The sequence below is a fragment of the Gobius niger genome (assembly GCF_951799975.1).
Source record: "Gobius niger genome assembly, chromosome: 16".
In the NCBI taxonomy this organism is placed as follows: Eukaryota; Metazoa; Chordata; class Actinopteri; order Gobiiformes; family Gobiidae; genus Gobius; species Gobius niger.
Window position 1 is genome coordinate 27104493 of NC_136867.1, and position 23420 is coordinate 27127912.

Here is a 23420-nt window from a genome sequence, read left to right on the forward strand (position 1 = left end):
TCCTCAAAAAGTTGTCAAGTTTTGCGCCGTCGAATGAGCCGAGCGTCTGGGAGATGCTGGGATGTAACTGAACCTGTTGTCATGGTAACCGTAGTTTGTCAGTTAATTTTCCAACGGTAGCACGAGGCAATAAATAAATAAATAAAAATCCTGATTATTGTGACTAAAATATTCGATTGTAAATGTGTGTTTATATTTTTAAAGCAACCTTTGGACTGTAAATAAGATGTTTATGAAAAATTGTTGTGAAGCGAGATGGCAGCACGTGCAGGTTGGAGGTTGAATGTCAGGAACGGGTAAAAACGAATTGTGTTTATTCAATGGTAAACTATAGTGGTAGAAAAACTTGGAAAAATTAAAAACTTTTTTTTAAAATTTTTATTTACTGGTCTACACCCTGTAACATGAAGAACAAGGGGTACATAATTTGAGAAAATGTATATAAAATAACAATGCAATAGCAATATTATTGTGATTTTGCATATGATTATTATATAGATAATTTTAACACAGTATGTTCATTAAATGTATAAACTTCGGGAATGTGACGTCATATCGCTAAGCATTATGGGATGAGCAGCAATTGTATACTAATGGAGATTTTAAAAGTTAAAATACAGTGAGTTAGATGTGTTTACCAGCAGTAACTCAGCAGTTGTTCCACGGCTTTTTTCTCCACTTTTTATACTGTTTTTAGCTAATGTTAGTGAATGGAAATGTATGCTAACAGCTGCAAAGATGGCGTATCTCTATTGAGTTCAGGAAATTCCACAGTTACCATGGAGATCCGCCATCTTTGAAGCTGTTAGCATACATTTCCATTGACTAACATTAGCTACAGTATAAAAAGTGGAGAATAAAGCCGTGGAACAGCTCCATTAGCTGCTGAGTTACTGCTGGTAAATACATCTAACTCACTGTGGTGTCCATGTGTTTTAATGTGAACAATAAACTAACTAACTTTTATAATCTCCATTAGTTTACAATTGCTGCTCATCCCATAACGCTTAGCGATATGACATCACATTCCCAAACTCTATAGGTGGACTGTTCAATAATAAAATGCTGAATCCAGACCAAAACCAAGTTAAAATGGAACAACATTTGATAAATTAGGACTAACTTAATCAACTTATTTGATCTTGTCATGCATTTTTAATTCATGTCCACCAAATGTTTGTGCATCAAGTCCACAATCTCAGTGATTTATTTATGTATTGTGGCTTCTTGCTATATGGGTATTGTTCCACCTGATGCACATTAACCATCTGCCTCTTATAAAAGTATTTCTGTCTTCGATTGCAGTCCCGGGTTGGTGTTTGAGCATGAGTTTCGCGGAGTACTCCGACTGCATCCGTGAGGGGGATGTGGCGATCGTGTACCTGAGCCATGACAGCATGATGCCGGTGAAGGTGCAGAGAGGCGCCCAGACCCAGACCAGGTACGGGGTGATCCGCCACTCCCAGGACCTCATCGGGCACAAGTACGGCTCCAAGGTGAGGAGAAATACGGTGATATTTGACAAGATAATGTTGCTGATATTGTTAGGTTTGTTTCATGGTGCTTTTATTTAATCCCAGGTGAGCTGCAGTAAAGGCTGGGTGTTCGTGCTTCACCCGACCCCTGAGCTGTGGACGGTTTCTCTGCCTCATCGCACCCAGATCCTCTACACTACAGACATCTCCATGATCACCATGATGCTGGAGCTAAAGCCGGGCTCTGTCGTCTGTGAATCAGGTAATTATGTCCGCTGCATCTGCTGGCTTTGGTTCACTCCAATAAATAAATATAGAAAGGGGTATGAAATCTGCACAGTTACTGGGTCAGAGATTGAGTTACTTGTCTGTGTATAATGGAAGCGATGTTAATGTTTGCGAGCTTTTAAGCTGGTTGTGAAGATTTGGTTTTATGAGTGATTGATGCCCCTGTGAGGCGATTCCCGTTGTGATGTTGGGCTATAAAAAAACATTGATTGATTCATGCATGTCTAAGGACTCCTGCTTTGTCCAGCCTTGCGTGGAAAATTTCGCTTTGCAACTATCTCCAACCTCCACCCTGTATAATGTTTTTACATTCATGGCGGCTGGTTGTGTGATATTTCTTTTGTTGGTTTTGTTTGAGAGAGACATTTTCGCCTTGACGATAACTTTTGGTGATGATTATAGTGACGTTTGCTTAAAGGGGCTAAATGCAAGTTTGTCATTTTATTCTCACTACTGCCACCTCAGGTCATACGCGTAACTGCAGCTTCTATATCAAGCTCGTGCATGACGGCACTTCAGACCTGAATTAACACCTTTTTGAGTGACAGTGCAGGATTTTAGAGGCAGTTGTGGTGAACAGGACTGGCCATTTAAACTCTGTATAGTCCCTTTAATGCCGGGCGTACATTGCACAAGTTTTTTGTCTTGTAAGATTCTAAAATGTCACATTGCAAGACATGGCGATTGTGAAATCCACGATGGTTCAAAGAGACAATCGTAGCTACAGCCAATGTTTTGTCGTAGCAGTTTCAGGCGTCAGACGTGTTTAGCTGAGGCTCGTGGGGTTTATTCCCGTGGAAAAGTGCAGGGAAAGTACTGTATAATGAGTAGAGATGGGCACCGTTTAGCGACTGACCGAAAAGCTCCTGTCGGGGGGGGGGGGGGGGGGGGGTATTGGAAAAACTAAAATTCTTTCGGTGCCAACTTTCGGTTCTTTTTCTCTCCGGACGTAAATATATGACCCGCAGTGAGTCTTAAAAAAAAGCAACATGAACACAGATAATGAGCCGCTTCAGCGCAAATCGAGCGAAGCAAAGCTTTAACTTACTTAACGTTTGTAATAGAGATGGTGGGGCCGCAGTTTGCGTCAGGACTGAGCCAGGACTAAACCAGGACTTATACTGGTTGTAAAACCCAGAGCTAAACTAAACCAGTTATAAACCAGGACTAAGCCAGGACTGAATAAGAAACTTAAGTTTTAGGCAAATTGAAAAGTAAAATAGAGCAGTGACAACAAGGAAGACGTCTTTACCTTTAGCGACAGACCCGGAGGCGGAGTTTACGTGCTGTTGTTTACAACTTTACAGCAGCTGCAGAGAGGGGAATATCCAAGATTGTTTGTGGAACAGTGAGCGCTCACTCTGTATTAGACATTTTTAGTACAGTTTTAGTAAACTATGAGTGGCAGAGTGAGCGCTCACACCATGTAAAGATCTTTGACGTGTGGAGCTTTCGGTTCGTCAAAGTGCAGTGAGTTTAGAAAAGTTTAGCTGAAAGAAACCGTGTCCTGTTGTGGATCTGACTCTGCAGCTCAGGAGGTAATAACGTCCTTTCTCTCTTTTTATCGCTGCTTAAGTGGAAATTGTGCTCAAAACACAAAGGTACAAGTGACGCTGCTGTGGCCTGTGTAGCCTCTGTTACGCCGTTTTAGATCATTCTTCTGAATGATACTTTTTTATATAGGTTATAGGTTATTTTTATTGAATTACCGTTAAGGCACCGAAAAGCAGGTATGGTTAAAGTAGTGGTATCGGGGGGGAAAAAAACAACGGGACCCATCCCTAAAATGAATTGATCACAAGTGTCTATTAACTTAAATACATTCAAATACTATCTTCTAAATCAATTGTGTGCGTGTTCTTGTTCTTTATTTTTAAAATGTATTGTATAACCATATATGAACTCTGGAGGCTTGTTCATCACCATTTAGAACCAAAGGAAACAAACTACCTTTCATGTAATTGAATATGAAACTTGGGATGTGCTTGGAGCTGTTGAAAGGCCAGATGGGAGCTCTTAAGGCCCTGAATTGGTCCCCGAGCCGCATATTGGTGATGAGTGCTCCGCTGTTAAGTATTCTGACGCTGTTGTATCTGCCAGTGTTGCTGCTGTGGCTTCTGCAAACATGGGAGACTGTGATTAAGAGACTAAGATCATGTTTTCATCTGTCGTCATCAAACCACATGAATGGAAAATTGCAGTTTACATTGGTTTAATTGTGTTTTTGTCCACGGTGTGCTTATCCTCAGTCTCATACTCAAATATTCCCAATGCTTGTGTTGCTCTATGCGGTTTTATCTTGTAAAAGTAACTCACTGGTTAAAAGGTTACACACGCTGCAGTAAACGCTTGCTTTGTTGCATTGGGACAACTTTTTTGGATTGGTCTGCATTAAATTGATTGTTGCTGCTTGATTTGGAGAAAAAAAACATAACCCTTTTTATGCAATCCATGGCAGCGTTCCAAAGCTACTCAACAAAATTAAATTTCACTCCACGCGCTGCCTCCATGAATCACTGGGAAACTCGAGACAATATCCCTTTCCAATATTTCACCAGCTTGTAGCAGTCAGCCCGTATAAGGCCGCACATTTGTTAAGGATTTCATAATAAACCCTAAAAAAAAAGTGATGCAGTTGTCCTGAAAAATCTCGGTTCAGTTCATGATGTACAAACAAAACGTGTCCAAATGATCTGCTGAACTAATACAAGTTGGAAACATTGCAGCAGGCCAAATAATGATTCAGCGTGTGTCCTGAACTGAATGATTTGCCAAAACATTTCATCGAACTACTTTACAAAACACAGGGAGACGCTCGGCTGTGTCTTGTTATCACATAGAAATCATAGAAACATTAGCAATGAGCTGAAGTTCCTACAGATGCACACGTCTGTTTGTCTTCCCATGCGTTTCATGGCATTTATAATGTGTGTGGTTTCTCTATTATTAACATATTATAAGACGGTGTGGAGGGGTTTGAGCACCAGAAGGATCCTGCAGCTCTGTTGACGGGGGCTTTGTGCCCCTGGTAGGGTCTCCCAAGGCAAACTGGTCCTAAGTGACAGGTCAGACAAAGAATGATTCAGAAACCCCTTATAAGAGACCAACAGGTCTGAGAATCATGAGGCCGTCCTACTGTGGACCCACCACCTGCAGGAGGAGCCATAGGGGCTGGTGCAATGTGATTTGGGCAGCTCGGACTGCTGCCCCCATGATCTGGTAACAGATAAGTGGATGGATGGATGGATGGATGGATGGATGGATGGATGGATGGATGGATGGATGGATGGATGGATGATGCTGTAGTGTGTTACTTGTTTATTGTTTGAGAAAGCAAAGCAATGTACACCAATAGTTATATCAGAAGTCCAGATGTTGAACATTTTTTTGCTGTGGTTCAAAAAAGATAAAAGAGAAGATGATCTAAAGAAGGCTCCATCCATCCATTTTCTTACACTTGTCCATGACTGGGTCGTGGGGCAACTGTTGGAGCTGCCCACATCACATTGCACCAGCCCCTTGGCTCCTGCAGGTGGTGGGTCCACAGAAGGACGGCCTCATGATTAACCAGGCCTGTTGGTCTCTCATAAGGGGCTTCTGAACCGCTCTTTGTTTTACCAGTCAACTAGGACCTGTTTGCCATGGGAGACCCTACCAGGGGAGATGCAGGATCATTCTGGTGCTCAAACCCCTCCCCCACGTAAAGGGGGCGGTTCCAGGAGGGGTAAAGGGGTTTGCTGTATGTACCTGCGCTATACCATTCTGTATATTTTTATGTGTATCTCTCGCTGTACTATGTACATGCTGAATGTGATATGTGGATTCTCACACATTTTTAATACGAGCGATCGCGATGTCATCACATCCGTTGGCCGTGGTAGGCATTTTACATTTTCATATTTGATAAACATTTTATTAAAATCCTATAATCAGCAAAAACAATGTCCATAAACAGTGCATTGCTTCTCTTGCGCGGTAACAGATCTATCATTTTATAAAACCGAGTTAGAGGCCTGTATGCATCAGCTGTTGCCTACCATTCACCAAAACATCCGGCGAAAATTGCGGAAGTAAACAATAACAGCGATAGCTCATATGGAAAATCAATAAAAAATTGATCACAAAAAAAAGTGATGAAGACATGACAAAAAAGCAGGAAAAAAGGGTTGCAATCAGTTCTTACACTGGCCTATAGGCTGTAAACCTTTAGATTTGGGTGAAGTTGAACTGGAGAAAAGGCAGTCGGTCAAGGCGAGGTGTAAGAGGTTAGAGCCCTAGTGTCAATACGCTTGTAATATAATGCTTGTGTAAATATCATCAGGTTGAAATGGAAAACGTTCCGCTGCTCTACTGCGCTGACACACTGTGATGCCTCTGGTGTGAATTCAGCGCGAGTGTGCGATCCTGCTTTTCTGAATACTTGTTAATTGTTCACACTAACAAATGAAATAACCGTCCGCACACACTGGGTTTTCTTTGGTTACAGCCGCAAGCAACAACAAAAAGCCCCGAACAAGGTCATGGTTATCTAAATCTAACCAGTGTAACCAGTGTACCACAAAAGCCAGAGTTGTTCATATTATGGCCTCATTGGGTGCATTAACAGTATTTCTCCCATTTAACCCTAAAAATGTTAAAGTGCTTTCTTGTCATAATGTTTCTCAAAGTCTTGCCCTAAATGATTATTCAGCCAAATTTGTTCATAAATTGTTTCCCGATGCTTAACCCCTTAACTTTCACCTGAACCGAGCACATTTTCTCCAGTTTGGCTTTACCCCAGTCCAAAAGCTTCTGGAAAAAAGCTGTGAAAATAGCAACAAAACTGAGACGAAAACAATGATGGAAATGTGACAAAAAAGTGAGGAAAAATTTATGAAAAGTGGCAAAAATGTCACAAAAATGTCACAAAAAATTGACAAAAAATGTATGAAAAAATGACAAAAATGTGATAAAAATTTGACAAAAATGTGATAAAAATTTGACAAAGAAATGACTAAAAATGGATGAAAAAAATGCCAAAAAAGTTACAAAAATGAGTTGAACACCCAACAAAAAAATGATGGAAAAAAAATCTGACGTGAGGAAAAAGATCCTCTCGGTTCAGGCGGGAGTCAAGAGGTTAAAGGGTGCAGAGGACATTATTCTGCTTAAATAACAGGCTTTGCTTATTACCACCATCCACACTGTGACTTGATTGAAATGCGGTTCCTCTTTGTGCAGAGGTAGGAAGTTCCCAAAAATAACAAAAGCTCTTCCCGGAGCCTAATGCGTCTCTGTCAGTGGTCCCTATGGGAGACCTGCGTCCTCGTCGGAAGCATTTTTGACAGAGCGTTTGTGCATTCAGGCCCAGGACGCTGCACTCCGCCAAACAGGCATCGATTGGTATTCTGCTGCGGCCTCTCCAGAAGAGAGAGGGGGGTGGGGGGGGGGACTCTGGCTCCGTCTCTGCACCGCTGGCTGCATCTTATATTTACGATTTGGGGGGAAAAGGGAAAAGGATTTGCACATTGTTGAGCGAGAGCCAGATGCTGCTTACTCCACACCAGCTGCTAATATTCGCCGCTATTGTTCTGTGGATTATGACGTAACGTAAACACGAGAGAGGAGACTGAGTTTGCAGAGTGGGAAGGAAATGGTGGCAGTAAATCTTTTAAAGCCACACTGCGGAACATCGTAGGTTATATGTCGTTGTCATGAGATGAGATTTCATGAAATCGATGCGTTTTATAATTAGATGCCCATTGTTTTTTTCCCCACAAATGTCTGAGTTTACAATATACTAAAGGTGGACAAAACACATTTTTTTCCACTATGTGAAAGAAAATAAGGTGTTATGCCTTTAAAGGATCTGTATCCTGCTATTTTAGCCACCCCAAAGTAAACTATAGGCTTTTATGTGATATATTGTACTACTACCACTATGGAGCAAGTATTTTCTGGGGGTATTTTGCAAACCCGGAAGACAAGACGCTTCAATTCAATTAACTCTGCCCCCTCTCTCTGCCCATGGAACATTCGCAGTAGTAGAAATATAAATATCACTGCAATAAGTGAAGTTACTTCACAATGCAGTTATCAGGAGTTGATATTTATGACACAGCTTCATAAATGGCTAACACACACACGCTTACACACACACGCTTACACACACACGCTAACACACACACGCTAACACACACACGCTAACACACACACGCTAACACACACACGCTAACACACACACGCTAACACACACACGCTAACACACACACGCTAACACACACGCGCTAACACACACACACGCTAACACACACACGCTAACACACACACGCTAACACACACGCTAACACACACACGCTAACACACGTTTTGATTGACTCACCGCTCTGTTCCATCGGGTGTTTACATTATGGGACTCGCGTTGGTTATAAAAGTGAATCCACTTTGATTCTGGTGAAGGTTCACTAAACATCCATCAGAGACAGTCACAGAAAAACACTATTTTGGTAAAAGTCGGCAAATCCCGGAAAGAAATTCCATCTTCTGGTGAGTGTCCTCTTCTTTAGAAGGCTGAATAAAGTCCTGCACCTCTCGTAACGGTTTTTTTTCTCCATGACATTATCGTTAAGTAAGAAACAATAACAGGTGTCCAGAGTAGGTTAGAAAGAGCTCCTTCTTCACATCCTTCAGTGCAAACATGACATCTGTTCATACACTCAGGGGGTGAGTTTGTTTTCTCCACAGGGGCAGCGCGGACATGTCCAGCTCTTAAGGCTCTATAACGTAAAATACGTCATAGTGTCACATGACATAGTCAGTCGTTTTACAGGAGAGTTGCTGAGAACTGCGTGAATGAAGCCAAAAACCACTGGGGGGTTTTTTGATGAGGAAATAGCTTAACAACATGGCTAAAAGCTCCAAAAAGTCAATTTTGCATTTTTGGCCTAAACTTCCTCGCGCTCACAGTCCTTCCTGTCTATTCAAATTGTTCAAAGAATGTAATTAAATACACATTTCACACCCACATACAGCATTGAGTGGTGACAAAGTGAAGCAGGAGCAGCCACCCACAAGAAAAAATCCACTAATTTACATTAGACTCCATCGCTCAGTAAATCTTAAGTCGAAGACACTACAACAAGGCTTGTGTTTTACCGTGTTTACAACATACTCTGAGGTGGCTCATCAGGTACCCCAGCTTTAATGCAACACTGGATCTTTTATTATTTATTGAAATGACATCACTGCAAATGTGCTGTGATCTAAAGGCGTCCATAATGTAGCATTTTATTAAAACATGGGGATATGTCAGATCAACCTTGCCCTGCAGCTGGACGTCCTCGAGAGGGGCTCCGGCTGATCTTGCCGTGAGTTCGCCGATTTACATTTGCAGCTCGCACTTTTATCGATGCTAATTAACAACACGCTGACGATGGAAAAACTGGAGGTGCTGCTGCAGACTTACAAACACTATTCACCTTTAAAACCTATATATGTAATTGCTTTAGTGCTTTGTTGTTTAGCTGCATTGTGACTTGGCTGTGATTGGCTAAAACGAGGCACGCTTGATCCAATCAGCTGCAAATGACTGACATTCTGTCCCTTTTCTGAACAATTAAGTCACGTAGAGATGGTGGACTGAGCGTTGCTGATAAAAATTAATATCTTGTAATATTTGTGGGGACTTTCTCGATGATAATTTTGAAGAGATATTTATGCAAACCATCAGAAATATGTAGAAATGTGCTGCAAAATTATTAATTTAAATTGCTTTGTCTCCCCAAAAGATAATTGTCTTGAACAGGCTGCAAAAGGGCAGGAAAAATCACTTCCAAATTTGTCCGAATTTTTACTCTATTTTTGTATCTTCAATTTTGTTTTGAATGTTTCCTAAATGTTGTCTTATTTTCCCTTATTTATTATTATTTTTTTCAATTTTTTTTGTCAATTTTTACTGCTATTTTTACCCTTTTTTTCCCATTATTTTCCTAATTTCTTACTAATTTTTAGCCAATTTTTTCCTCATTTTCCCCCCATTATTTTTACCCTATTTTTTCTCATTTTCTTCCCATTTCTTTTACCCTATTTTTCCCCAATATTCTCAAATTTTTCCCCCGCATTTCTTGACACTGAAGATAAACTCAATATCATAAATTAACATTTCTTCCAAATAGCAATTTCAATATCATCTTGTCGACGATATATTTCCCACCTCAACTCATAATAAATGTAAATTTCCGTTATTTTATGTCTCTTCCTGTGACAGAACTTCGTGTTTTAATCTTAAGGCATTCCATCGCCCTGATTTCGAGGAGTCCTTGTGCCTGGCTCGGGTAGTGCTTGATTGAAGTGCGTGGAGGAGAGTTTGGGGGAGGGGAGCCTGTGGCGCAGTGCTACATCATGCTCCCCACCGGCTCTGCACACGTCACTATCCATCCATTCAAGAGGGAGGAAGAGAGAGAGCACGTCGTAAAGGAGGATGAGATGGCAATGTGGCTGGAAATGCGCTCAGTCAGCGACCTCGCTGCTCTTTTCTTTCTCTGAACTCTATTTTCTCATCATCTTTCTCTTTGACTGCCTCCTGCCTCTCTCGCTCTAATAAACTACAACTTTTCAGATTTTATTCGAAAAGGTGACACACTACAAGCACGGCATTCAGTCATGTTTTTGTGTAAGAAACAAACTGAACTGGGAGCTTGCAGTCATCACATGTTTATCCCCAAACAGAGCACATGCAGATTTGGCTGAAATTAATTGCACTTTTTCATCGGCTTTTGAGTATTACAAAAGCACGATTTTGGTACAGGAACTTAACTGGGATTTTTCTGACAGACATTGCGATTCGATTTTTATATTCTACATCGGTCCCTCGCTATAACACGATTCACCTTTCATGGCCTCGCTGAACGCCATACTCGCATTGTGTTCTGCGTCCTGATTGGCTAGTCGCAGAGTGAGCCTCCTCTCACTGCAGAGGTGATCTCTGTGTCCTGTCAACACAGCAGGGTCACAGGCCGGGCACGAGCGGGTCCCCCACCCCCGCGTTTACTTTCTCTGCACTTTTGCGTGAAAATAAACACCGCTAGCATGTGGCACTTGCCTTCTGAAGCTGAAACTGCTACGATAAAGCGTTGGTCGTAGCGATGATTGTCTCTTAGTTTGAACAACAGCACAGCGGAGACGAGAGCAGCTCACGGTGTTTCCATCCCCATGTCTGTAATGTGAATCTAAAAATCACAGTGACACCAGGTATAAGGGAAAACACGTGTGAACGAGTGAGAAAAGTGTATAAAGTGTGAGGTGAGGGGTTTTACAGCCTTAAAACAAATATAATAGTTGTAAAAGATAACACTAAACTTTGCAGATTTCGTTTACTGCGGGTTATTTTTAGAACATTAAGGGTTACCCCTACGATAAACGAGGGAACACTGTATATATAAAGCATATGTTTTGTTTTTCATGCAATTGAGCATTGAGCTGCAGAGACTTATAAATCTGCTGTTAAACATCTTTATATTTAGTTATTACATTTCAGCTTCATGCAGTAACAAAATGCAGATCTGCAAAAGGCAGAGTGTCAAATATGTGTCGCTCTCACACTCTTCTCCCTGTTCAGCTACAAAACAGCGTTATTTGAATCACCACCTGCAAAACGCTGCTTGTTTTATACAAATCAGCTTCGTATTTATGTCAAAAACCTGCTGCAAATATGTCATATTTACACGCAGGTTAATACAACAGTACAGGTCGCAAAACTACCTTGAGAATAGTTTGCAGTTGCACAAGATACACATGGGGTTTGTTTGTAGCGACTGAAGCCTCTTCTGATCGACAGCAGGCAAAGGAAGCAAGACTCAATCATTCTGATTGGAGAACATGTCACTCAAATGTTGGAGGCACAAGGCAGGAAAAAAAAAACTCATCCCCTTGAGGTTTGGTTACTGTAGTAGCTGATGGGGATGGGCGTATCGATACCACAGTATCGATATATCGATACCAAATGGCTACTTTTAAAGTATCGATATTGGGCAAAAAGTATTGATACTAATTTGCATATGTAAAATGAAGGCATGGCAGCAATTTTAAACATAAAAGGACGATTTACATCTTTGTTCTGAGTCAAAACAGTCCACAGCAGCAGGGGATTGAGCTAAGCCAGCCAAATCATTCTGGTTTAGAGTCTGTTTGTCATTAAAGTAATAATTTAAAAATGTGTTTATGTATTTCATTTCACATTAACATTGTTTAAAGAGGGGGTATTATGCTTTTTTCAATCACATAGCACCAGTCTATATCACACTACAATGATGACCAAACCTTCTGTTGGTCTGTCAATGCAGTAAATTAGAATAACTGCCTTGTATAAAATTGCTCTCTCAAAATGGCTGTAGTGAATGTCTTGAAATAGGCCTCTGTCTCTTTAAGAACCTCTGACCCTTTCCGACACGCCCCCTCCACACGCTGTCTGTGGCATCAGCGGGGAGGGGGTTCTGCTGAGGAGCAGTGGTTGGTTACTCGGCTGGTGACGAAAGCTCGGAGGCGTCTCCGGGAGGTGGGGGCGTTCCTAGGAGGACTCAGGCAAACCTATCCCTAAAATGGCCGCCATCAGAGTTTTTACAGATTACTCAAAAATACGTGAATGTGCCAAGGCAACACTTCAGGCATGTTTTTAATGAGGGAATGGCATAATAACATGATGTAAAGCTTGAAAAAGTCGATTTTGCATAATACCCCCCCTTTAATTAACCAGTTAAAGTAATATCATTTTAATTTCCCTATTAATTATACAAATTTACCAGTTTTAGAAATGTATATGAATTTAAATACATTCACCCATATAAAATGACCAGTATCTGTGTCGGTATCGAGAAAAATGACCCCAAAAGTATCGGTATCGATTCCAAAAAACATGGTATCGCCCATCCTTAGTAGCTGAAATCATATCAAATCATCATATATAGTCAGTTATAGGCACTGATTTTTTGCTTTTGTGATATTAAAATAATAGTAAAGCCTTAAATTTGACTTGCTGCTTCTTGTATAAACCCCGTATTAGGAAAAAGACCTGCACATCGATTTGTAAAGTCATTATAGCCACATCATTTGGAGGAAGCTCAAAGAAAATGAATTCCCTCTCGCCTCTGTATCAGATATCTGCAGTCCCGTCACATCAGCAGCATCTGAATCTCCTCTCTCTCCTCTGTGTGTGTGTGTGGTGTCTGCAGTCCCATCACATTAGCTCCGTCCGTGGTTAGGGAGAGTTGTCAGGTCTGATCCGGGACCGTTTAACGACTCCTGACCGTGCGCATTATTAGATCACCAATCGAGTTAGCAGTCTTCATTACTCTCTAGCGCAGACCTGGAGATGAGAGGCAGGAGCTTGCTGAAAACGGGGCCTGGTTAAGCTGAAACTCGGGTCAAGGCCGTGCCATCGCTCACATTTCCCGTCCTTAAGGTCCTGGAATCTGCTGCTGGAACTGATGATGCAAGAATGTTGTCACAAAATCCAGCGTAAACCGACAGCTTGCAGCTTTTCAGAGCGTTAAAGTTACATCACTGCGCAAATACACGGGCAAGTGTTGCTTACTAAACTGGAAATGTGTTTTTTAACCTTGTGCAGATCAGCCCAAGTGATTGTCAAACTTAGAAAGACAGTTTAACCTCTTAAACCCCACATTAACCGAGCACATTTTTCCAGTTTTACTTAGAGCTGGGAGCAATTAATTGAAATCAAAATCTCTACTTTGATCAATCTCAATAATCGTCATAAGGTTTTATAATCAACAGGTTTACAGCCATTTCTTTGGCACAAACAGTACGTAGTTTGGACGAGACAATGGAGGACTTTTGTGTTTAAAATGAGACTTGATGAAAGCATAGTTTGAGCTGAGGTTTGAATAAAAGATGTATTTTAATTTTATGAATCAGCCTGATGATGAAAAACCAAATAGAATTGAAAATCGAGATCGATCAATATCAAAATCGCCCAGGCCTAGTTTGACTTTACCCAAACCCCCTACAGGCCAGTGTAACGCCTCATTTGAAAGCTAACACCGACAAAACTCATCGAAATTGATCTTTTTCCTTGCGTTGTCGTCGCTTTTTTGACATTTTATTTTTCCGTCGCACTTTTGTTGCATTTTCGTCCCATATTTTTGTCACTTTTTCATTGCCATTTTGTCGTCTCTTGCACCTTTTAAAAGCTTTTATAACTGGAGAAAATGCTCTTGGTTAAAGGGATATTTCAGGATTTTTGACATAGGGCCTCATTTCCTAGTTATCCAGAGTGTTGCTGATTTCTGGAGATATTTTTTTTGTAATTCATGCAGTTCTTGTGATTGAAGAGTTTCGTGGCGCTAGGCTAGTGCAAGGCTAGCAAATGTCTATGGTATCAGCTAGCCTGCATTAAAAACAGTCTGACCCGCTCCACAGTGCAGCTGAGGCAAATCACTTATAACACCAGACTAACCTCATAGATATCTGTGTCGATGGTTGTATAAGCTACGCAGCGGCGGAGTGATCTGCTAGAAAATAGTCCCTCAAAGAGAATTTACATTTATATGGTTAGTCTGGTGTTATAAGTGATTTGCCTCAGGTGCTCTGTGGAGCGGGTCAGACTGTTTTTAATGCAGGCTAGCTGATACCATAGACATGCACTAGCCTAGCGTTAGCCTAGCGCCACAAAACTCTTCAAATATAAGAACTGCATGAATTACAAAATAAATATCTCCAGGTACCAGCAACACTCTGGATAACTAGGAAATGAGACCCTATGTCAAAAATCCTGAAATATCCCTTTAAGAGGTTAAAGATCGATCTGTGTTCCTCCTTGTCATGAGATTTAAGGACAAGATTGTGGATACAGGCGGCCGAGATAAGTTTCATCCGCAGAGTGACTGGACGCATAATCAGGGATAGCGTGAAGCGCTCAGTCACCTGGGAGAAGCTCGGAGTAGAACTGCTGCTCCTTCATATCGAGAAGAGCAACTGAGGCGAACATTACCAAGCAGGTATAGCCAATGTTAAAAGCTACATCTCTTCCAAAATGATCCTTGGGCTGGTCCTCAAAGTCGAGGGTTTGCACAGACCAGCTGCTACCTAAGATTCAAGCACTTTACTTCAAATTCCTTTTGTTTAACCATGAGAAACTTCACTTGCAGAGAAAGTGCCAGTACGGGCTCAATAAGTACATACACAGACATACAACACAATCAACAAGTGCAATAAATACATTAAAAACAATGCAGTGGACCTGTTAAAGATCCACACAGTCATTACTTTTTCAAGCTTTACATCCTGTTATTATGTCATTCCCTCATTAAAAACATGCCTGAAGTGTTGCCTTGGCACATTCACGCATTTTGGAGTAATCTGTAAAAACTCTGATGGCGGCCATTTTAGGGATAGGTTTGCCTGAGTCCTCCTAGGAACGCCCCCACCTCCTGGAGACGCCTCCGAGCTTTCGTCACCAGCCGAGTAACCGACCACTGCTCCTCAGCAGAACCCCCTCCCCACTGATGCCACAGACAGCGTGTGGAGGGGGCGTGTCGGAAAGGGTCAGAGGTTCTTAAAGAGACAGAGGCCTATTTCAAGACAGTCGCTGCAGCCATTTTGAGAGAGCGATTTTATACAAGGCAGTTATTCTAATTTACTGCATTTACAGACCAACAGAAGGTTTTGTCATCATTTTAGTGTGATATAGACTGGTGCTATGTGATTGAAAAAAGCATAATACCCCCTCTTTAACAGGCGGATGGAGGAATGTGGATGCCGTCCTCTGCAGAACAGTGTTTCATAGTCACCAGAAATAAAAGACTTGGTTACAGCAGCATTATTTAGGGAGAAACTGTCGCAGGTTTCTCTCTTTGTACCATTTGTTGCAAACCTAAAAACCCGGCCTCTGGTTTGACGTGAAATCAATGCTCCGTCACGGCCGCTCGCACATGCCGCTTCCTCATTTAGATTTCTGCACATTGCAAAGTGGTGGACAGAAGCAGCAGCAGCAGCAGCAGAAGCAGAAGCAGAAGCAGTATAGAACCGAGCAGTAATAGAACAGTAGGGGACATTCTGACAGCACATGAACGGAAAGCGGTGAGTCAGATCTAAATGGAACCACACATGTGCAGATTGTTCACACCGAGACTGAGAAGTGCGTCAAAGGAGGCTGCGACTGATAAAATGATCACAAAACAAAAGTTACAAATCTAAAGAAGACGATGCAATGCTGAAAATACACTTCAGCTCCCGAGGTGAAGAGATACTTACAGTAGAGCAATTAAATCAAAATCTATTTATTCTGTGGTTGCTATAAGGAAACCGCAAAGCCTTCAATTATTCATGAAAGGTTATAATGTGCTCAGCAGAAAACGAAGCACGGTTCCCTGATAGTGATGTGATCAAATCAGTCTATAGGAGTGAAATTGTTTTTTTGTTCTAAAACTTATTTGTCAAATCAGTTGATGTCTTTAAAGGGATATTTCAGGATTTTTCACATAGGGCCTCATTTCCTAGTTATCCAGAGTGTTGCTGATTTCTGGAGATATTTTTTTGGGAATTCATGCAGTTCTTGTGTATAAAGAGTTTCGTGGTGCTAGGCTAATGCAAGGCTAGTGCGTTTCTATGGTATCAGCTAGCCTGCATTCAAAACAGTCTGACCCGCTCCACAGAGCACCTGAGGCAAATCACTTATAACACCAGACTAACCATATAAATGTCTCTGTCGATAGATTAATTTTAACTATTTTGCATTTAAAATAACTTGTATTTGAGCAGCATCAGCTTTGTGTTTGTATAAGCTACGCAGCGGCGGAGTGATCTGCTAGAAAATAGTCCCTCAAAATGTGATCATTCATGTGATGCAAGGTCAGTTATATTCCAAAAATTATTCTATCGACACATTTCTATGGTTAGTCTGGTGTTATAAGTGATTTGCCTCAGGTGCTCTGTGGAGCGGGTCAGACTGTTTTTAATGCAGGCTAGCTGATACCATAGAAATGCGCTAGCCTTGCATTAGTCTAGCGCCACAAAACTCGCCCTATGTCAAAAATCCTGAAATATCCCTTTAAGGCAAGACACACAGCAGCTGAAAATACAGATTTTTCTCGAGCTTCACCAGTCGGACGAGGCTTTTCTGTGGAGTTTGCATGTTCTCCCCTGTACTCCAGTTTCCCCTACCACTAAAAACATGTACAATAGGCCAGAATGAATGTAGTGTGTGAGTGGTTGGTGGTGGTCAGAGATAGGCAGCTTCACTTCCGTCACTCTACCCCAGGGCAGCTGTGGCTCGTACAGTAGCTTACCACCACTGAGTATGGTGCTTTGAGAAACTTGGTAACACATGCTTGAAAAGCGCAATACAAGTGTTATTAGTTTTTATGTCAAAGTATAAAATAGAGCTGGAGATTTTCCGTAAGTATCTCTGACATCGTGCCACAAAAGCCAGTTTCCCTCACGTGTTCATTCACAAATATTGACATATTTTATATCCATGTGTCCTGTGAAGGTTCCTTGAGCTGAAGCTATAATCCAAATATGGTCATTTCCTTTCTTGACCGGAGAGATTTACACAGGGCACATATATGCAGACGTAGCAAAACTATAGCGCCGGGTTTCTTTCCACTCTTGCAATATCATCTCAACTATAGTCGCTCCCACAGACTCCACACTTTCCAGTCTTGGACTCAACAATATTTTTTCCGAGGGATTTTTTAATGTCTAATTCCTAGACTGATTTATTCAACTTTGAACACAAAAACCAAGATCCAGAATCCACTGAGAAAATCTTACCAATATACAGTATAAACAATATGTCTATCTATATCTCTTATTAATTTATCAAGTAAATAAAACCATGAATTTAAATCTTTCTCTATCCATTATTTAGATTTCGTTACTGAAAATATTGGCAACTTAAATGTCTTATTCTTATATGAAAACAGGAAATGGCAGAAAACTAGCAGTACATTTTTTCCTCATCAGTAATGTTCAGCAATAGTTTTAATTTGATGTCTCTAAATGTAATTCCCCTGCAGCGTCTCGCCTTAAAATTGCCACATTTGTCTGTGATTCTGACGTTTTGGTCTGTTCTCTAAAATGGCCGTCGCAGATCCACAATAACCCGTGTATTTGCCCGGGCCTCTCCTCTGTGCAGTTTCTCGGTGTAAGAGGATGAAGCCTGTGGGGGAGGGGACAGATAAGGGTCACCTCTGCTCGTCCTGAGCCACTTCCTACATTTAAAATAACTGCGTCTGGGTTCGTCAAATGCAGAAGTAGCACAGGCGAGCTTTAGTCAGATCGGCTAAATGTGGAGTTTAGAGACTTGTGTTGAAACTTAGGCTTGTTATTCATTCTTTTTCTTATAGGAAACTGTCAAATCCTCTTTATTCCCAAGGTTAAGGCAGACTATTGTGTTCTTAACGGAAATCTCCTTTTGATCCATCCTTCAGTGTCGCAGGGGCCAAAAGCACTTACTTTCATTCCAGCAGGCCTTAAATCGAAGCTTCTTCTGAAAATAATGGCTTTATTTACTCAGTTAGTTCAATGGAAAAGCAAAATGTGTGGTTCAGAATGCGCTCGGCTCATGATTTGGTTACAAATCTGTGTAGGAAAAATCCACAGATCTTTTGCAATTGTGGAATCAGGAGTGTTTTATCTGGGCATTATAATGGCCATAAAAAACACATTGGAATTCCTGCTACCTGTGGAAACCAGTCCGAAGGATTACGTAACTGTCCAGAGTGCAGTATACGTTATTGCAGTAGTAGTATCAACTTGCTAAAGCCACAATTATGGCTTTAGCAAGAATATATCCTCCGCAAAAGCTCCATAGAGTCTGCTCATGTACAAAGATTTTTAAACGTCACATTGAAAGACGTGGAGCTTATTCCTGACGTTCCTGTAGGCCATGAATTGTTCCCGTCCCTTCTCTCGTGTCACATGACCATGAGGTATAAAAGAGGTCTGGCGGCCATTTTGATTCTTTTGAAGCAGCATATGCCTCGATGAAGGCCTGGAGAGCCCGGAATATGTTGGCGTTTTTTAAAAGATTTAGCCATGAATTGATTAAGGTTTTTAAATATTTTTCTAAAGCCATGAGTGCCTCAGTCTTTTCTCAAAAATGTGTGAACTAGGGCTGCACGATATTGAAGTGACTTGCGATATGCGATACAGCTGTGCAATATTGTGATAACGGTATTATTGCGATATTTCACTATACACGATATGTTCCATTTTTTCAGCAAATTGTGTCAAAAGAAGACTTAAAAAACACCCCATCAGGAGAAAAATAATGGTAGAATTTAACAAAGCTAGTAAATGTTAAACTAAAACTGAACTTTTACACATGACTTCAATGAATTGTTTGCAAAAAAAATGGGTTGATCTCAGTCAGATGAAGGCTATGGTGATGTTGCGATATATTGTGGCTTCTCGCAATACGGATGTTGCATCAGCTAATATCGCGATACGATATTTTTCGCGATATTGTGTACGATATTGTGCAGCCCTCGTGTGAGCCCAACCGCATGTTGTAAATGTATTCCCAATAGCAATATTTGTTAGTTATTCATGCCTTTCAGTCATGTGACTTTTGTTGTTATGGCGGCCATTTTGAATACCGAAGTGGAATTATGCAGTACTACAACATGTAACAATATCTCTACTCAGGATGAAAATGAAAGACAACTGATCGACAGTGATATTTTTATGAACTCGTAATCATAGCTCAAGAAGAAAACAGTAAAAACACGGCCCCAGAGACGCATATTTATGTGAAGAAACCAGTGAGTCGGTGTTTAAGATGTTAGCATCTTACAGGTTAGCATTGAGCTTCCCTGAGCCACACTCCAAACATCTGGCCTTGGATACAACATGTGACAGAGGTCTGAGCTCTTACTGTCGTGTTTCCTCAGTGTCATAGATGTGAGCCACATGTGTTTATCGCGTTGAAGCCATTGACAGTTGCTAACCGGTAGCATGCTAACGTCTTTAGCAGCTTAAACACTGACACTGACACATGACAAACTGTAAAAATCACAGAAAGTCAGATGAATTATGCCAGAACTAAGGCCTAACTGTCGTCAAAAGCATTAAATTGGATTTAAACTGGCAATAAATCAAAATTTCGTGGATTATGATGACATTGTTTGAAATTCTTGCTGCATACATATGTCAAAAAGATTGTGTAAAACTAATTCACCTGTTTTTCTCTCTAAAGTTTTTTTTATTTTGAATATCAAAATTTCCCCTCTTTCCTCTGTTTTATGGAATACTTGTAGATCTTTAGAAATGAAATATGCCTTAATTGGACTTTCTAATGCCTCTATATAAATAATTATACAGTCTGGTGTAAGTCATGTTGCAGGAGCCGACTGTAAAGCTCCCGTATAAGCTCCCGTTGTCCTTGAGTTACATATTTGCAAAGTAAACAGAGCTTGACTTTGTGATCCAGGTGATTAAAAAAATATCAGGGGGAAAGGGGGAGGGAAAGTTGCAGTGAGGTAATGTCCCGAGCTCAAGGTGACCCTCCGAGGCCAGCCACAGAAACGAGGCTAATCTGACGTTTCTAAACTGTCTGCAGCTAAACCCACTGTCACAGCATTGATGTTAAAGCTGCATTATGCAACACTTCATGTGGAAAAAAGCCTTGATATTTGTGTTTTTGAGCCCTAATAGCTGAATGAGTGGTCAGCATGGCACCTTTACTTTCCATCACAGCGGACTCTACAACGCTCCAGGATCAATTGTTTTATACGTTTTCTGGTGAGAGGGTTCATCAGCAGAGAAAACCTTCCAACACCTTCCCACCTCCAGATGTGGAGCCAGGCTGATGGTCAGAATCATAGATGTCATATAAAGCCTAGATGTCTCGTAAGCGCTGCTGGCCAACGGAGGTCGATGTCCGCACACGGCGGCCATCTTGCCACAGGGAGCTCGCTCACTTGTAACATTGTGCTTTATGGAGCAAGTACTTTTTAAATAACCATAACTTGCAACATTTTCTGCCGATTTTCAAACGGTTTGGTTTGTTATAAACGTCAGAGATGTAGTGATGACATTGCATACATATGAATAAAAAAGAGCTTCCCTGTGGCAAGATGGCCGCCGGTAATGCCGGAAGTGAGTGCGCCTTAAGACATCTAGCCTTTTTATTATATGATCTATGGTCAGAATCACCTGGCTGGAGGATTCACCAAATGTTTATGTTTTTAGTGGTAGAGGAAACCGGAGGAAACGTACACAGACACGGAGAGAACATGTAACTCCACACAGAAAGCCCTGGGATTGAACCTTCTTACTGTGAAGATAACCTCCTTAGAAAATGTGTTTCCTTTGCAAAGTGCCTGGGCATACCCTCAGAGACAGGGTCAGGGGTAGGGAAGAGAACTCAGGCACTCAGGTGGAGCTCGGAGTAGAGCCGCTGCTTCTTTATGTGCGAGGATCCAGTTGAGATGGCTCAGACCTTTGTCCCGGAGCCTCCTGGTCGACTCCCTGAGAATGTTTTCTGGGAGCCTCCCATTGGAAAGAGGCCCCAGGGGAAAACCCAAGGACAAGCTGGAGGAAGTGTGTGCAGATAGGGAAGTCTGGGCCTGGGATAAAGGCAGGAGATCATTGCGATTAATGATGTTTTAATGCCACAGAAACTACACTCTAAAGCTAAAAGCTGTCAGTAAGTACTTTATCTTGAAGTATCCCACAATAAACATGAAGCATTGGGAAATAAATGTACAGGTGATAAATATCCAATAGTCCAGAATGTGTTTTATTCAAGCATTCAATCAGTCAATTATTATAAGTGGATATAGTCATTATGGTGATGTTTAGATTTAGTGACATGGTTGTCGTTTAAAGGTGCATTAGGCAACTTTTTATATGGAAAAAAACTTGTAGTGACAAAGCCGGTGTATGAGTGGTCAGCATGGCGCCTCTACAGTTCATCACACTGGTCTCTACAAAGCTCCAGGATCAATTGTTTTGTAGGTTTTCTGGTGAGAGGGTCCATCAGCAGTGAAAACCTTCCAAACAACTGATCCTGGAGCGTCCTAGAGATCACTCTGATGGAAAGTAAAGGCACCATGCTGACCACTCATACACCGGCTTTGTCACTACAAGGTCAAATACACACAAACAGCAACTTTTTTTTTCATATTAAAAGTTGCATAATGCACCTTTTAAAGGGATATTTCAGGATTTTTGACATGGGGCCTCATTTCCTAGTGAGTGTTGCTGATTTCTGTAGATATTTTTTTTGTAATTCATGCAATTCTTATGTTTGAAGAGTTTCGTGGCGCTAGGCTAGTGCAAGGCTAGCGCATTTCTATGGTATCAGCTAGCCTGCATTACAAACAGTCTGACCCGCTCCACAGAGCACCTGAGGCCAATCACTTATAACACCAGACAAACCATATAAATGTCTGTGTCGATAGAATAATGTTTGGAATATAACTGACCTTGCATCACATAAATGATCGCATTTTGAGGGACTATTTTCTAGCAGATCACTCCGCCGCCACGTAGCTTATACAACCACGAAGCTGATGCTGCTCAAAAGTTATTTTAAAAGCAAAATGGTTAAAATTATTCTATCGACACAGACATTTATATGGTTAGTCTGGTGTTATAAGTGATTTGCCTCAGGTGCACTGTGGAGCGGGTCAGACTGTTTTTAATGCAGGCTAGCTGATACCATAGACACGCACTAGCCTTGCACTAGCCTAGCGCCACGAAACTCTTTATACATAAGAACTGCATGAATTCCAAAAAAAAAATATCTCCAGAAATCAGCAACACTCTGGATAACTAGGAAATGAGGCCCTATGTCAAAAATCCTGAAATATCCCTTTAAGCTCTTCAATCCATCTTGTCCAGCGCTTGTTTGTTTAATTGTGGCTGTGATTAGATCAGGCTCATGTTGTTGTTAACCAGTTAAAATGCCATTATCATTGATCTCCGTGTCCTCTGTCACTCTGCTGTTAAATGCATTGAATTGTATTGATTGGTTTAAATGGTGTAAATGGGCGACTCTGTTTACACCTAAAGGTCAAAAATCAATCCTCTCAAATGCACTGATTTATCGCTAGGGCCAAACTAGACCAAACTATTAACTCTTCACCCATAAGCGATTAAACTGGGACTGTTCGCTCACTCTCCAGTTTTCTATAAAATCCCAGTGGTTTCCTGCGTCGTGGCTCTAAACATTGGTTTCTTTGTGGTCGTCGGAACAAAAGGCGCAGTGACGTCAGCTCGGTCTCGGAGCAGAGGAGGCAATTTACTATCTACGAATCCGAAACATGTGACCGAGCTGTGCTTCAGGCCAGATCGCTTTTTGTATTTCCAGCAGTTATTTTATCCCATTTTAGTTTTATGGGCTCATATATTTTCCAGGGACAAAGCAAGGACACTTGGTTGTGATGCAGTATTTACTTTGGAGTGTGGAGAGATTTGGACTTTGAAAATGTTGAAGTTAAAGATCAAGGAATGGAGGATTAATCGCCATCAAGTAGAAATGAATGGTTCCTATTACACCGTTCATTCACTAATACCTCAGGTCTGGAGATTAAAGATGCACCGATACAGCTTTTTGGCTACCGATACCGATAGGCCTGAAACAACTTATCGATTAATCAACAACTAATAAGTTATTGATATAGTCGACAACTATTTTAGTAATCGATTAATCAT

General features: G+C 41.2%; 1 protein-coding gene across 1 annotated transcript in view; it reads left to right on the forward strand.

Moving 5' to 3' along the window:
- The window catches only part of trmt61a (tRNA methyltransferase 61A), a 43369-nt gene that overhangs the window by 1003 nt on the left and 18946 nt on the right, over positions 1-23420 (forward strand). Inside the window, exons 2-3 of the mRNA XM_079573565.1 lie at positions 1306-1496; positions 1581-1737. Of these exons, the coding sequence (XP_079429691.1) occupies positions 1326-1496; positions 1581-1737 (328 nt within the window). The 5' untranslated portion in view covers positions 1306-1325. The remainder of the gene's footprint in view (positions 1-1305; positions 1497-1580; positions 1738-23420) is intronic.